General features: G+C 40.2%; 1 protein-coding gene across 1 annotated transcript in view; it reads right to left on the minus strand.

The window, feature by feature from the left end:
* Nucleotides 1-928: 928 nt before the first annotated feature.
* The window catches only part of LOC124717271, a 54,466-nt gene continuing 40,025 nt past the window's right edge, over nucleotides 929-15,369 (minus strand). The window contains exons 4-5 of the mRNA XM_047244084.1: nucleotides 6,810-6,930; nucleotides 929-1,400 (exon numbers count right to left, since the gene is read on the minus strand). Coding sequence (XP_047100040.1) covers nucleotides 1,172-1,400; nucleotides 6,810-6,930 — 350 coding nt within the window. The 3' untranslated portion in view covers nucleotides 929-1,171. The remainder of the gene's footprint in view (nucleotides 1,401-6,809; nucleotides 6,931-15,369) is intronic.

Here is a 15,369-nt window from a genome sequence, read left to right on the forward strand (position 1 = left end):
AACGTCTTTTTTTTTACATAATATTCCAGATAGATATAGAAGATGGATACATTAATGTTATAAAGACAATGTACAGAGGACACAACTGTAGAATTAGAACACCATTGAGGAACTCTGAATACTTCGAAATAAGACAAGGACTTAAGCAAGGAAGTATTCTATGTCCTGCACTTTTTAATGTTGTGATGGAGGGAATGAATAGGACAGTTAAAGATATAGTAAAAGAAAAAGACAAAAATATGATTTTTCCAGTTGATATGGTAATATGGGGTGATAAAGAGGTAGATTTACAGTTACAGCTTGATGCGTGGAAGGATGTAATGAAAAAGTATGGATTAAAAATAAATAAAGATAAGAGTGAAGTAATGGTATTTGGAAGAGAGAAAGGGATCAACGGAAATATTACCTTGAATGGAGAACCCCTCAAGGTGGTAGAAAGTTTGACTTATTTAGGGAGTGAAATATCTAGGGATGGAAGAATAACTAACGAAATTAATAGGAGGTTACAGAAGGGAGGCAATTACTACCAAACAATAAAACACCTGATTTGGAATAATGAAGTTTCAGAAAGAGCAAAACTCCTTATGTATAAGAATTATTACATCCCTATTGTCACATATGGTGGAGAAACATGGACAATGACAGAAAGGGACTCGAGCAGACTGCAAGCAGGGGAAATGAAATTTCTGAGAGCGGTTAAGGGAAAAACAAGGATGGACAGAGTAAGGAATGTAGAGATTAGAAAGGACCTTAAACAAGAAAGTATGAGAGAAGAAATTGAAAGAAAGAGATTAAGATGGTATGGGCATGTTAAGAGGATGCATGGGCAGAGACTCCCCAAAATTATGGAAGAATTAAAGATGGATGGGGAAAGGCCTATAGGGCGGCCAAGAACACGGTGGAAAGTGGGAGTGAGAATATGTGTAGAAGGAGAGGTGTGACCTGGCAGCAAGTAGAGGAAGAAAAGTGGTGGGAGGACCGAGCCAAATGGAGAGGACTCATCAGCACCCAGATCCGGCAGTAGCTGGAGCGGGATTCGGATATAGATAGGTAGAATATTCCAGCAGGAATATACAAGTGTGAGAGCGGTAGCTTTCCATCCTCGCCTCTGCTCCCTGTAAGCCTGCGGTTACCTGCAGCAGAGTTCAAGTAAATGCGTTGCTCATCTGAGCTACAGGTGAAACAGCATTGCTGAGATCACACACAGGTAGCAGGTCAAACAAGCCACAGAAAGTGCGTGCGGCAGAACCATCGTCGCTGAAGAGACGCACGGGACGCCGCACTTGGTTCCCGTGAAGAACGAGTGGATGGCCTCGCTTATGGCTCCCTGCGGCGCTTCGCACAGTTCTGACGGCCGAGTCGCCTTCACGTTGCAGGCAGAAGCTGCAACCGCTATCTGGCTGTAAAACAGGACAAAAACATTAACCCAGTTTCAAATACCAAGCAACGTATCGTTGCAAATGACTACATTCATTTACTTTATGGAAAGCACTTTCAAATTGAAAGCACTACAGGGTGAAAAGTATTTAAACCGACAAACTCTGGGAGGTTGTAGGGGACATCAAAGCAAATATATTTCCTTAATGTCATTTTTTCCTGTGAGGATTATTTAAACCGGTGGAGGCCGTATTACGCTCTTCAGTTGTTAGAGGGCGTATTACGCTCTTCAGTTGTAGGCAACTGCTGTCCACCAGTGTAGTAGTGCACTGTCTCTGTTTACTAATGGAGCGATACACCTGGAGTGAGTACACTGATACGGTTGGTGCGTACTACGTAGCGCACCACAACGGACGAGCTGCACAGCGCGTGTATCAACAACAATATCCTAATCGCAGTATCCCGCATCATACGACCTTTGCTGCTGTGTACCAACGTCTGCGTGAGACCGAGTCATTTAGCTGATTACCTGGACAGGGACGCCGTCGCACGGTAAGAACGCTGCAATTTGAGGAAGCTGTCTTGCAGCATGTGGAGCGGGCTCCTTCAATCAGCACTCGTAGAATTGCACGTGACATGGAGACGAATCAGACGAATGTAAGAACAATCCTTCGAGAGGAATTGTGACGTCCTTTTCACTTACAGCGTGTCCACAACCTGGAACCAGTTGATTATCCACCCAGAGCACAGTTTTCGCAGTAGTACCTGCGACACTGTGAAATGCATCCTACATTTCCATCCTCTGTGTTGTTTACCGATGAAGCAACATTCGGGCGTGATGGAGTCTCCAACATGCACAATCCGCATGTTTGGAATGAGGACAACCCACATGCCACAGTTACTAGCGCTCATCGAGTCCAACATGACAGGGCGCCGTCACATTTCAGTCGTCGTGTGCGTCGATTCCTGGACCAAAGGTTCCCAGAAACGTAGATTGGCACAGGTGGACCTGTACCATGGCATGCTCGATCCCCAGATATGCCCTTCTGGACTTTTTTGTTGGTTTAATTAATTTGTCGCCAGAGAAATCTTCCTCTACCGGTTTAAATACTGGTGGACAGCAGTTGCCTACAACTGAAGAGCGTAATACGCCCTCTAACAACTGAAGATCGTAATACGGCCTCCACCGGTTTAAATAATCCTCATAGGAAAAAATGACATTAGGGAAAAATATTTGTTTTTATGTCCCCTACAACCTCCCAGAGTTTGTCGGTTTAAATAGTTTTCACCCTGCATAATGATCACTGACGTCTCTTGCTTTTCTGGACCTCGAATAACCCGATATATTACTAGCTTTCTCCTAACCCGCCAGGGTAGCCGACAGCGCTAACGCGCTGCTTCCTGGACTCGGGTAGGCGCGCCGGCCACGGATCGAATCCGCCCGGCGGATTAACGACGAGGGCCGTTGTGCCAGCCAGCCTGGATGTGGTTTTTAGGCGGTTTTCCACATCCTGCTAGGTGAATACCGCGGTGGTCCTCATGTTCCGCCTCAGTTACACGCGTCGCAGACATTTGAAACACTTTGACACTATTCCATGGATTACACTAGTAGCAGACAGTTGGGGTACACTGATTCCGTCCTGGGGGGCACGGGGTGGCGGCCATCTCTAGCACTAACACTGCCAAATCCGTTGTAACCACACCGACCCTGCGATTGCTGCGGGACTATGGCGTCAGCGAAGGAAAGAAAGAAAGAAAGAAATTGCTAGCTTTCTCCTAAAGGCAGTGCCATACCTTATGACTGGTCTGAAATTACAGTGATGTAGAATTTTATCTGTGTTCATATTTGTGGGCCGGCCGGAGTGGCCGAGCGGCTCTAAGCGTACAGTCTGGAACCGCGCGACCGCTACGGTCGCAGGTTCGAATCCTGCCTCGGGCATGGATGTGTGTGATGTCCTTAGGTTAGTTAGGTTTAAGTAGTTCTAAGTTCTAAGGGACTGATGACCTCAGAAGTTGAGCCCCGTAGTGCTTGGAGCCATTTGAACCATATTTGTGGTACTGGATAATATTTGCACATCAAATGCAAAGTTACCTAATTTTGTTGATAGGATTCACAACACAGTTTGCAGATTAAATCGGTCAAATAATTATCCGTCTTGATCGCTACAATTAGCATAGAACAAAACGAAGACATAGCACATGTAGGACCTCAAGACCCTGTACCTCGTCAATTCATCTGTACACTTTTACCATGAATAGAGCAGCTTAGTGAGGCCCCCTACCTTGTATAATAATCTGCTGTCTTTGGACGGCGTTAAGAGCAATTATACTTCTCAACTAAAATTCAAGTTAACGTCTACAAAATAAGCACGTAGCAACAAAAAACAGATTGTGGACGCGTTTTGGAAATACTAACGAAGCTAGACAAAGTGTTTCATATCAGTTTTTTGAAGGGTAGTAAACCATACCGACATTGACAAGATTAAAGCAGAAAATTGATTGAAAAACAAAGGGTTTCAGGTTAAAATAAATGCTCAAATAGATTTAAAACTAATGAAGACTACTATCGCAGAAGTCAAAAACGCATGTAATGTGACTAAGCTTTATAGGTGTCAACAAGAAGACATAAAAGGGTCAGATTCAGTAAAAAAATCAAATATTAATCTGTAACAACACAGATGTTCAATAAAACAGGCAGATAAGAGCAATTTCATCATACTCATGTACGATGATTATGTACAAAAAACCAACGAAATTTTTCAATGATAATGTCGTAGAGGTTTAAGAAAATGTAATCAAAGTTTCCAGGAGTAATTTCTTGTTCTATGGCTATAGATATAAAAAGATATTTATCAAAATTAACACAGTTATTCCAGAACTAAGAGCACAAGATAAACTATATATAAATTATATTCTTATTCAGCCAATAAGTAACAATATGTCATGTCTTAATTATAAAATTCATGGGAGATGTAATAAGAGAATTCGTTTCACACTTTTGAAAGACCATTTAATATGAAAAGTAATTACGAATTCGCCTACTTGGTAAAAGATACTGAGATTCCAGAAGGTGCAACTCTTGATTCCTTTGATACAGAAAACTTATATATAAACATACCAATCAGTGATATCTTGAACGTGTAAAGAGAAAGGTTAGTTGCAGTGAGTGCCTTGAGCTTATGGAACTTTAAAATTGTGTCTGTCTTTTAACTATTTCACATTTAATGACAAAATATTTTATCAGAAAAAACGGTTAGCCATAGGAAATAGTTTAGCAGGAACTCTGACTGATATTTTTTATTAATGAAGTAGAGAACGGCTTTTTTTATTCAAATCCGCACATATTTGACTAAATTATCTGTTATACAACATATGTTGACGACGTCATACTGGTCTACAGGAGTCATCGGGGTAACGTCTGCATTATAGCCGAATAAAATGAGTGCAATGCATACAAAATTGAGTATATAGTAGAGTTCGAGAAAGAGAATAGCATGTTTCACTAAATGTCTCTGTGACAAAAAAAAAAATGGTAGATCTTTGCTTAGAGTGTTCAGGAAACCTACGAACACTGATATAATTACAAACATTAACTCGAGCCACCCAAATAGTACAAATGGGCCTATCATGGATCAGCGACCCACACGTTTCTTAAGTTTCAACATGAAACTGACGACATTGAGAAACAGCTGAGTATAATGAGGCGTGTCATGTGAGCCAACGGATAAAATGTGAATGATGTGAAAAAAATATTCAACAAGCTGAAAGAACAAAAGGGAACTGATGACTGTAAAAAGGGTGGTCGCGGTAATAAACACGTAGCAGTGGCGTACTGCAGTGGGGAACAGTACGAACGAATCGCACATAGGTTTGAAAAAGCTGAAGTGAAAATGAGCTTTAACATCAAAAGAATCTTTGGAGTGAGAATACGGCACAGAATCGGCAAGAAACGTAATAAATTCGTGGATTCTAGTGTTTATAAAATAAACTGCCGGGAGGATAATAAATTGTGTTGTCCAAACGGGAATACACTTCACTATTAGATTTAGGGAGCACTCATATTATAGGTAGGAGAGTGCTATCGGTAGTCATGTGAAGACCGATATACGTAAAAATAGATCATATACAAGATAATTTTGAAATTTTACGAAAGCTCCTAGAGGATACATCCTACAAGTATTAGAGGAAATTGAAGTCTTCCTTCAGAACATAAGAGAACCACAGCGCTTAACGAGCAAAATTGTAACCACATTCCTAGACAACCAAGTTTATTAAAGAGGCAAGCAGGGTTGTTTTTCTGCCTGGCAATTTTCAGTTAATAAAGAGGGACTATGTACAAACAGAACTGATGTTAATGTTCAAATTATTGACATAAAACAGAAAGAGAAGAGAAGCAAGAATAGAGCCGTTGGGGACATCTTATGGCAACTACTGTTATCTATTTTAAGGCATAACTTATTGTGTCTGAGGAGACAATTATCCTTTTTCTTCTGTTATGTAGCTGTGAAGTAAACCATCACACTACAGTTTATGTTACTGCACATTTTACGTAAAGAGCTGAAACTCATTCATAACTTACACAACCAGGAGCGTAATGGAATATGCTTGCAACTAATTCACAGCAAACAGCTTAATTCTCAGTCTTACAGTCTTAGAAAAACTTTGCAATACTAGACAAATAAAAACTATTTGCAAGGAGCAGCAATTCAGGTCATAGGGCACATATTAAATGAAACTCCACGAGCGAAATTTCCGGCCATCCAGATATTAAACCGAGTTAGCGCCAGCAATATGGATAAGTCAACCAAAAATCTTAAATCTGCTGCTTTTCACTTCGAAATATTCTCGCCCTGTTGTCCTGCAAATGGCATTTCTCATGCGTTTTACTTACTTTTACTCATTATTGTCTTGTAGTATTATTTTCTCGGCAAAAGCTACTTATGTCAAAAAACTAGTACTCTGTAAAACTGCGTTGTATCAATATTGTGTAAAGTTGTTAATCGAAAATTTTGCATATGATTCTTTAAAGACCCTGGAATTCTTGCACTTATGTGCCAATACGTTTTCTCGAAAATAGTATTTGTACACATTAACAACGGTCAATTTAGGAAAAACTGTAAATAAAGATGTATCCCTGTCTAGAGAATTTTACATACTCGTGCAGAATATTTAGCATTATGCCAGACAACATCATGGCGCAAATTAGGAAACCCTGGGCGTTAAAAATTAAGTAAAGGAGTGCCACATAGGCCACAGCTTTAATAATTAACCTGAATTTTTGAAACCAGTTATATAATTTACAATCAGCGCTAATGATCATATTAGACAGGGAGCAATTTGTCCTGTACATAGACATTTGAGCTCTATAGATACATATTATGTGTTTCACAAGAGAAACCCACTCAGTGTCATACAAGAAGTAGTCCACTTACTTGCACATAGCCAGATCCAGCGGCACTCTCATCAAGTCCACGGTACTGTTCACTCTTATTGTCCTCTCAACGCATTTTAAGAAAAAGATGCTGTTCCAACAGTTAGGAGCTGCAACCAGAACTGGAAAAGAAATTCTAAGTTAGACACAGTTTCATATTATGTTTGGTAAATTTTCTCATTGTTCCTTATTACTACAATATCACATTTAAACAAGTGTAATCGGCTGCTGTGGCACTGGCACTTTGCAGATAACATTGGTGGAAAAAAAGTTTCTATGCCAAGAAGCTCAACAAAAATGGATGTTTCTTGCCTTAAGCGACAGGTAACAGCTACGTTGCATTTGCATTATTTCTGTAGTTCACGGATTTGCCGCTGCTGCCGTACCTGTTATGTGACAGGGCTGTTAGTGAAGGTAGTACAGTGGTCTTCCAACATTCATCTGTTCATTTGACAGAAATCTATATTAATGTTTCTAAGGTGTATTTGTTAGTCGTTCATTTGTTTAGATTGAAGTATAAAACAATAAATTTATTAATCTTCATTGTGGTTCGATATACAAACTACATTTCGCAATTGGATAACGTGGTCCTGTGTTCTGATGCTAACTTTGGCTCAGATAATTTTAGGCTAAGGTTTTGTCTATTTTGTTACTTACCAGGATTTATTTTAAAAACGTTATACCCTTTAAACCAAAAATCTTTCCCATCATACTGACATGTTTTTCTTGTGCTATTAAATGAATTGATGCAGGGCCTAAAACGGAGCATTGTCCAAAACTTTGTCTCCGAGTTTTAAAAGTGTGGAATTGTATTATTAGAGCCAAAAGACTCTTGAACGCTTGCCAATGAGCAAACATGAAGCTGAGATGATACGAGTGGAAGTCTTAGAATAGCTATAAAAGATGTGTTATTGGAGAATGTTGTGCAGAATGAACCAACCCAAAAAATTTCTATAACAAACGCATTTACTGTTCCTATCCTGGATAGCTATTTCTAATCGGGTTTGTTAACATTTAAACTGCGTCATTATTTCAAAAGACTGACTTACTAGAAGTAAGCTAATTATGTATTTTCTAGTTCATTTTACCTCTCTAAATTTTAGTTGCTTACCTCAGCTTTAGGAAAGAGATAATTCAATGAACTTTGGTGTGACACTCAAATGTACGATCATTTTTGGTGGGTTTAACATGGAACTGGTGAATTTTTTAGTTTAGTGTGAACAGATTAGGATATGTGGGACAAAGTCATCTCAGTTTTTTGAAAATTTATTTTGCGCGTAAACAGTTTGCAAAATATGATAACATCCCATTGATTTAGTCGCACATGAGGGGCAGATATTAAAAAAATATATTATACTACGATTTACCAGTACCCTGTCAACTAACCAGTGCTTAACATGTCAAAGAAGATGGAAAAGTTGTCCAATGTTACTCCAGCTGACGGTAATGTAATGCATTGACTCAGATGGATTGCGTTATAGCAATAATGTCTTTTGTGCATGATTACGGATGGATACTCCAGTATTTCCATGCTTGGGAGGCATGTTGATAAAATTTCGTCCTAATGAGAGCTTATTTGTAGTGCAGAAAAAAGCCGTTCCTGAAAACGAAGAACGATGTGAGTACCTGACACCTACTGTGTGTGTCTAACGTTGCTGGAACTTCTTAGATGGAGATCGCAACGCAACGGAGAAAGAGGACAAGCACGTGCACCTTATCGCCATCTTTTAGACTTTGAGCAAGCTCTAATCAATGGCATGAGGGAGATGGGAGCATCACACCAACCGACTGCACCGACTGCTGGCTACAGCGGCGTGACTCCAGAACGATCGGTGACGAGATAGACTCAGGACAACTGTGTCTCTAGAAGAACAGGCATGGTTCCTTCCAGAAGGTCTACACCATAAGAAGAACCTAGCATTGTTCAGCTGGCTCTTGTGAACAGATGGACGACAACCCCTGAAATTCGGGCAGAGTTTACAGGCACAGCGTCACCAAGAAGCCGTAGGGAACAGGTTGTTGGACGCTGGGTTGAGATCTCGAGATTACATGCAGTCATTTGAAGCTGATGCCTTCCACAGACAATGGAGAATTTGCATGGTGCAGTAAGAGTGAGCCGGGAGGCTGGGTGGCATTCTGAAATGTTTATGTTTTTGGTGATAAAATCGAAGAACTAAGCTTTTTGGTATTCGATGGAAGTGATGAGAGCTCTCTTTTTATTCGATGTGTGTGCACTGTACATTTTTCAAACAGAAGTAGCAGTCGATATGTTACGCCACAGGGGTTCCAGTGTGATCTTTGGTTGTCTATATCACCGTCGTTGCCAGCACAGCATTCAGTGAGAAGCTAGTGGCAGAGTCAGCTGTTGATCACACTGCAGAGCAGTCTGGAAGTAACTAATAAAACACAGGGGATGTTGCTTTTTGGAAATATCATTTTGTTAAGATTGATTTGAAAAGTGTGAAGATATTCAGGTAATTTTGTCGTTGCAGTCTCGCTCGAAATTTGTGATGACTTTGAAACAGACAAATTTTCATGTGTGATGGTTCTTTGTTGGTTCGAGTCAGTTTGACTGTCGAGACGAGATTGAGCAAATTATCTTCTCACATGATTCTCACTCAGAGTTATAGAGTCATTACTTCTTTACAATTTCGGTAACTAATGAAACGGCAGAATTATAATTTTTTATAAGAAATAGATTTTGTGAAGATTGTTGTAATGATTAATAAATCAAAGTTTCACAATGTGGCATTCGAATCCAAGTCTCCTTTACATACTTCAGAAAGTTCAGTTACTAACACCGTCGTTTCACGAAAGTATGTTTTGTAGACGTGTATTGCCACATTGCACTTAATGGAATACAATCATTCGAAGTAAGGCATGATGTTCTTAGTATAGAGGATCACATTCAATACAGACACGCACGAAAATTACTAGCAGAATCTGTTTACATACACAAGAAACAAACAACAGCGATAATAAAACAAAAAATTTAAAGTAAGATCAATGTAAAGGCGTCTACAGAAGATCATGTCAACTATCACAGCAATTCTCTATATGGAGCTATTGTATATCAGAACAGGACTGGTTTTTGGTACCTGCTGCAAGGAGGCTGAATGCCTACAGCTTTGACAAGAATGGTGGAACCTGTTGTCATATCCTTTCATGAAGACAGTTCCAAATGGTATTTTACAACAGGATAATGCAAGATCCATCAATGCAGTATCCCACACCGATGCCTCGAGAAATGTATGGATTCTTGACTCGCCTGTCTGGTCCCCTGAGTTGTCATCCAAACGACATCCTCGGGACGTGGTGAGATGCATCATCTTTCGTACCAGCCTCCAGCCAACAATATTCCTGTACTGATACTGTGTGCGCGAAAACGTTCAAAATGAGATTCAGGGGCTATTTATTCGGATGTCAGAGTGAGTAAAAGAGTATATTTGCGCATGTGGAAGCCACATATGTACTGATGCTGAAGATGGCCTTCAGTTCTGAATGACATCAAAGTTTAATCATGTGGTAGTGTCCAGAGACCATAGTGCCACACCAAAGTCATCAACGCACACCAATCCCACAGACGTTGGCCAGGTCTCGCTGCAGTACACAACTGCAAATGGAAGGCGACCCTGAAGCCACACCTCTCTCTCAGCACACCACCACCCTCACACAGTGGTCAAAAAAATGGTTCAAATGGCTCTGAGCACTACGGGTCTCAACTGCTGTGGTCATCAGTCCCCTAGAACTTAGAACTACTTAAACCTAACTAGCCTAAGGACATCACACACATCCATGCCCGAGGCAGGATTCGAACCTGCGACCGTAGCGGTCGCGCGGTTCCGGACTGCGCGCCTAGAACCGCGAGACCACCGCGGCCGGCCACAGTGGTCAATACAGAGCCGACCAGGAAAACGCTCTGCCCGAGTTCGTGACTTCGGCCAAAGTAGCCAACATCATCAAACAGGATTAAAGTATTATTCAAATCTCAGATAGACATTCATTTCTTGTAAAAGTTTAACATTGCACTTCAAGAGAAGAGTTTGTGAAAATTTTCGAGCGGTCCTGTGGAAAAGAATTGTATCAAGTTAAGTAAATCTTTTTATCCCTGATGTAATAAAGTGTACTAATATTTAATATTTAAAAAAAAAGAGTCTTGGTTGCACTTTTCCTTTCAGTAACAACCTGTTTCTCCTTCATTTGGCATCTTCAGCCTATCTTAAATAACTTTCCTTTTACAATTATCAAAAACAATAATATTTCATGTGTTGTAGTTTCGATGAGCTATCTCCCAGAGCAACAAAAGGACCCACAGTTGCAGCCAGACCATTGTAATTTCGTCTGGTCATAACAAATCAATTGATAAACATTATGTAATAAACATCTCCACAAAATCTGATGAACGTTTGACAGTTGTAATACATTCTGTTTCTAACGGCATAAGAAGTATTTCTCATCTCAATGTAAGAAATGTATTCGAATCCGAACTATAGTTTTCTTACTAGTGTCATATCATCTAACAGAGAAAATTTATGTTTCAGCTATAAAATAGGAAGATGAATGTGTGAAAAGCTTTTTTTACATGACAATAAGCACGAGAAGCCATGTTATCATGGATAACAAACTGAGGTGGCAGCAACATAAGCATCATGTGGACACATTATCCAAAATCTAATGTCCCTGCTTCGGCGAGACTCAGTTCGACCATTTAATTTCCACCTGTGATACTGACAAAATGTGAACCCAGTGACCTACACAGCAATGAGATCGCTCTCCGTAAGCTCGTGGTAGACGTTAAGACAAGGTCACAGCGCAAACTTAGAACATTTAAACAGGTTTGTCCCAATTAAACATGAGATATGGATACGATAGCTTACATAGATACAATGAGAAAAAGTCTCATCGAAGTATGAAATAAAACTAAAGATCATAATAAAATCCTGTTTATTAGTAAGTTTCCTTGACTTGACTCTAATACTTAAGTGCACAAGGTTCAAATACGTTATAAAAGATACACCCTACTACCTTGCCATGGGAGGATGGTATTGGAGAAGAAATAATACAATTAGTTGTTGTTGTTGTGATTTGATGCAGCTCTCCATGCTACTCTATCCTGCGCAAGCTTCTTCATCTCCCAGTACTTACCGCAACCTACATTCTTCTGAATCTGCTTAGTGTATTCATCTCTTGGTCTCCCTCTACGATTTTTACCCTCCACGCTGCCCTCCAATGCTAAATTTGAGATCCCTTTATGCCTCAAAACATGTCCTACCAACCGATCCCTTCTTCTAGTCAAGTTGTGCCACAAACTTCTCTTCTCCCCAATCCAATACCTCCTCATTAGTTACGTGATCTACCCACCTTATCTTCAGCATTCTTCTGTAGCACCATATTTCAACAGCTTCTATTCTCTTCTTGTCCATAATAGTTATCGTCCATGTTTCACTTCCATACATGGCTACACTCCATACAAATACTTTCAGAAACGACTTCCTGACACTTAAATCTATACTCAATGTTAACAAATTTCTCTTCTTCAGAAACGATTTCCTTGCCATTGCCAGTCTACATTATATATCCTCTCTACTTCGACCATCATCAGTTATTTTACTCCCTAAATAGCAAAACTCCTTTACTACTTTAAGTGTCTCATTTCCTAATCTAATTCCCTCAGAATCACCTGATTTAATTTGACTACATTCCATTATCCTCGTTTTGCTTTTGTTGATATTCATCTTATACCCTCATTTTAAGACACTGTCCATTCCGTTCAACTGCTCTTCCAAGTCCTTTGCTGTCTCTGACAGAATTACAATGTCATCGGCGAACCTCAAAGTTTTTACTTCTTCTCCATGAATTTTAATACCTACTCCGAATTTTTCTTTTGTTTCCTTTACTGCTTGCTCAATATACAGATTGAATAACATCGGGGAGAGGCTACAACCCTGTCTCACTTCCTTCCCAACCACTGCTTCCCTTTCATGCCCCTCGACTCTTATAACTGCCATCTGGTTTCTGTACAAATTGCAAATAGCCTTTCGCTCCCTGCATTTTACCCCTGCCACCTTTAGAATGTGAAAGAGAGTATTCCAGTCAACATTGTCAAAAACTTTCTCTAAGTCTACAAATGCTAGAAACGTAGGTTTGCCTTTTCTTAATCTTTCTTCTAAGATAAGTCGTAAGGTTAGTATTGCCTCACGTGTTCCAACATTTCTACGAAATCCAAACTGATCTTCCCCGAAGTCCGCCTCTACCAGTTTTTCCATTCGTCTGTAAAGAATTCGCGTTAGTATTTTGCAGCTGTGACTTATTAAACTGATCGGTAATTTTCCCATCTGTCAACACCTGCTTTCTTTGGGATTGGAATTATTATCTTCTTCTTTAAGTCCGAGGGTATTTCACCTGTCTCATACATCTTGCTCACCAGATGGTAGAGTTTTGTCAGGACTGGCTCTCCCAAGGCCGTCAGTAGTTCTAATGGAATGTTGTCTACTCCCGGGGCCTTGTTTCGCCTCAGGTCTTTCAGTGCTCTGTCAAACTCTTCACGCAGTATCGTATCTCCCATTTCATCTTCATCTACATCCTCTTCCATTTCCATAATATTGTCCTCAAGTGCATCGCCCTTGTATTAACCCTCTATATACTCCATCCACCTTTCTGCCTTCCCTTCTTTGCTTAGAACTGGGTTGCCATCTGAGCTCTTGATATTCATACAAGTGGTTCTCTTCTCTCCAAAGGTCTCTTTAATTTTCCTGTAGGCAGTATCTATCTTACCCCTAGTGAGACAAGCCTCTACATCCTTACATTTGTTCTCTAGCCATCCCTGCTTAGCCATTTTGCACTTCCTGTCGATATCATTTTTGAGACGTTTGTATCCCTTTTTGCCTGCTTCATTTACTGCATTTTTATATTTTCTCCTTTCATCAATTGAATTCAATATTTCTTCTGTTACGCAAGGATTTCTATTAGCCCTCGTCTTTTTACCTACTTGATCGTCTGCTGCTTTCACTACTTCATCCCTCAGAGCTACCCATTCTTCTTCTACTGTATTTCTTTCCCCCATTCCTGTCAATTGTTCCGTTATGCTCTCCCTGAAACTCTGTACAATCTCTCGTTCTTTCAGTTTATCCAGGTCCCATCTCCTTAAATTCCCACCTTTTTGCAGTTTCTTCAGTTTCAATCTGCAGTTCATAACCAAGAGATTGTGGTCAGAATCCATATATGCCCCTGGAAATGTCTTACAATTTAAAACCTGGTTCCTAAATCTCTGTCTTACCATTATATAATCTATCTGATACCTTTTAGTATCTCCAGGATTCTTCCAGGTATACAACCTTCTTTTATGATTCTTGAACCAAGTGTTAGCTATGATTAAGTTATGCTCTGTGCAAAATTCTACAAGGCGGCTTCCTCTTTCATTCCTTCCCCCCAATCCATATTCACCTACTATGTTTCCTTCTCTCCCTTTTCCTACTGACGAATTCCAGTCACCCATGACTATTAAATTTTCGTCTCCCTTCACTACCTGAATAATTTCTTTTATCTCGTCATACATTTCATCAATTTCTTCATCATCTGCAGAGCTAGTTGGCATATAAACTTGTACTACTGTAGTAGACATGGGCTTTGTGTCTATCTTGGCCACAATAATGCGTTCACTATGCTGTTTGTAGTAGCTAACCCGCACTCCTATTTTTTTATTCATTATTAAACCTACTCCTGCATTACCTCTATTTGATTTTGTATTTATAACCCTGTAATCACCTGACCAAAAGTCTTGTTCCTCCTGCCACCGAACTTCACTAATTCCCACTATATCTAACCTTAACCTATCCATTTCCCTTTTTAAATTTTCTAACCTACCTGCCCGATTAAGGGACCTGACAATCCACGCTCCGATCCGTAGAACGCCAGTTTTCTTTCTCCTGATAACGACGTCCTCTTGAGTAGTCCCCGCCCGGAGATCCGAATGGGGGACTATTTTACCTCCGGAATATTTTACCCAAGAGGACGTCATCATCATTTAATCATACAGTAAAGCTGCATGTCCTCGGGAAAAATTACGGCTGTAGTTTCCCCTTGCTTTCAGCTGTTCGCAGTACCAGCACAGCAAGGCCGTTTTGGTTAATGTTACAAGGCCAGATCAGTCAATCATCCAGACTGTTGCCCCTGCAACTACTGAAAAGGCTGCTGTCCCTCTTCAGGAACCACATGTTTGTCTGGCCTCTCAACAGATACCCCTCCGTTGTGGTTGCACCTACGGTACGGCCATCTGTATCGCTGAGGCACGCAAGCCTCCCCACCAACTGCAAGGTCCATGGTTCATGGGGGAGAGGACAATTAGTTATGTCCCTATAAACTGTCACTAACTCCTGAATTAGTTAAGAGAGTAAAGAGAAAAGATCCTGAAAAGTCCATGTAACCACTAGTTACTTAGCCTAATCACATGCTCACTTCAGCTAGCTGATTATGTGAATTAATTGAGAAAAGCAAAACTAACTCGAAATGAATGACTTGGTGTCCTCTTCATGATGCACACAAGTGCGTCTCATGATTACCAT

Source organism: Schistocerca piceifrons, chromosome 9 (genome assembly GCF_021461385.2).
Source record: "Schistocerca piceifrons isolate TAMUIC-IGC-003096 chromosome 9, iqSchPice1.1, whole genome shotgun sequence".
NCBI lineage: Eukaryota > Metazoa > Arthropoda > Insecta > Orthoptera > Acrididae > Schistocerca > Schistocerca piceifrons.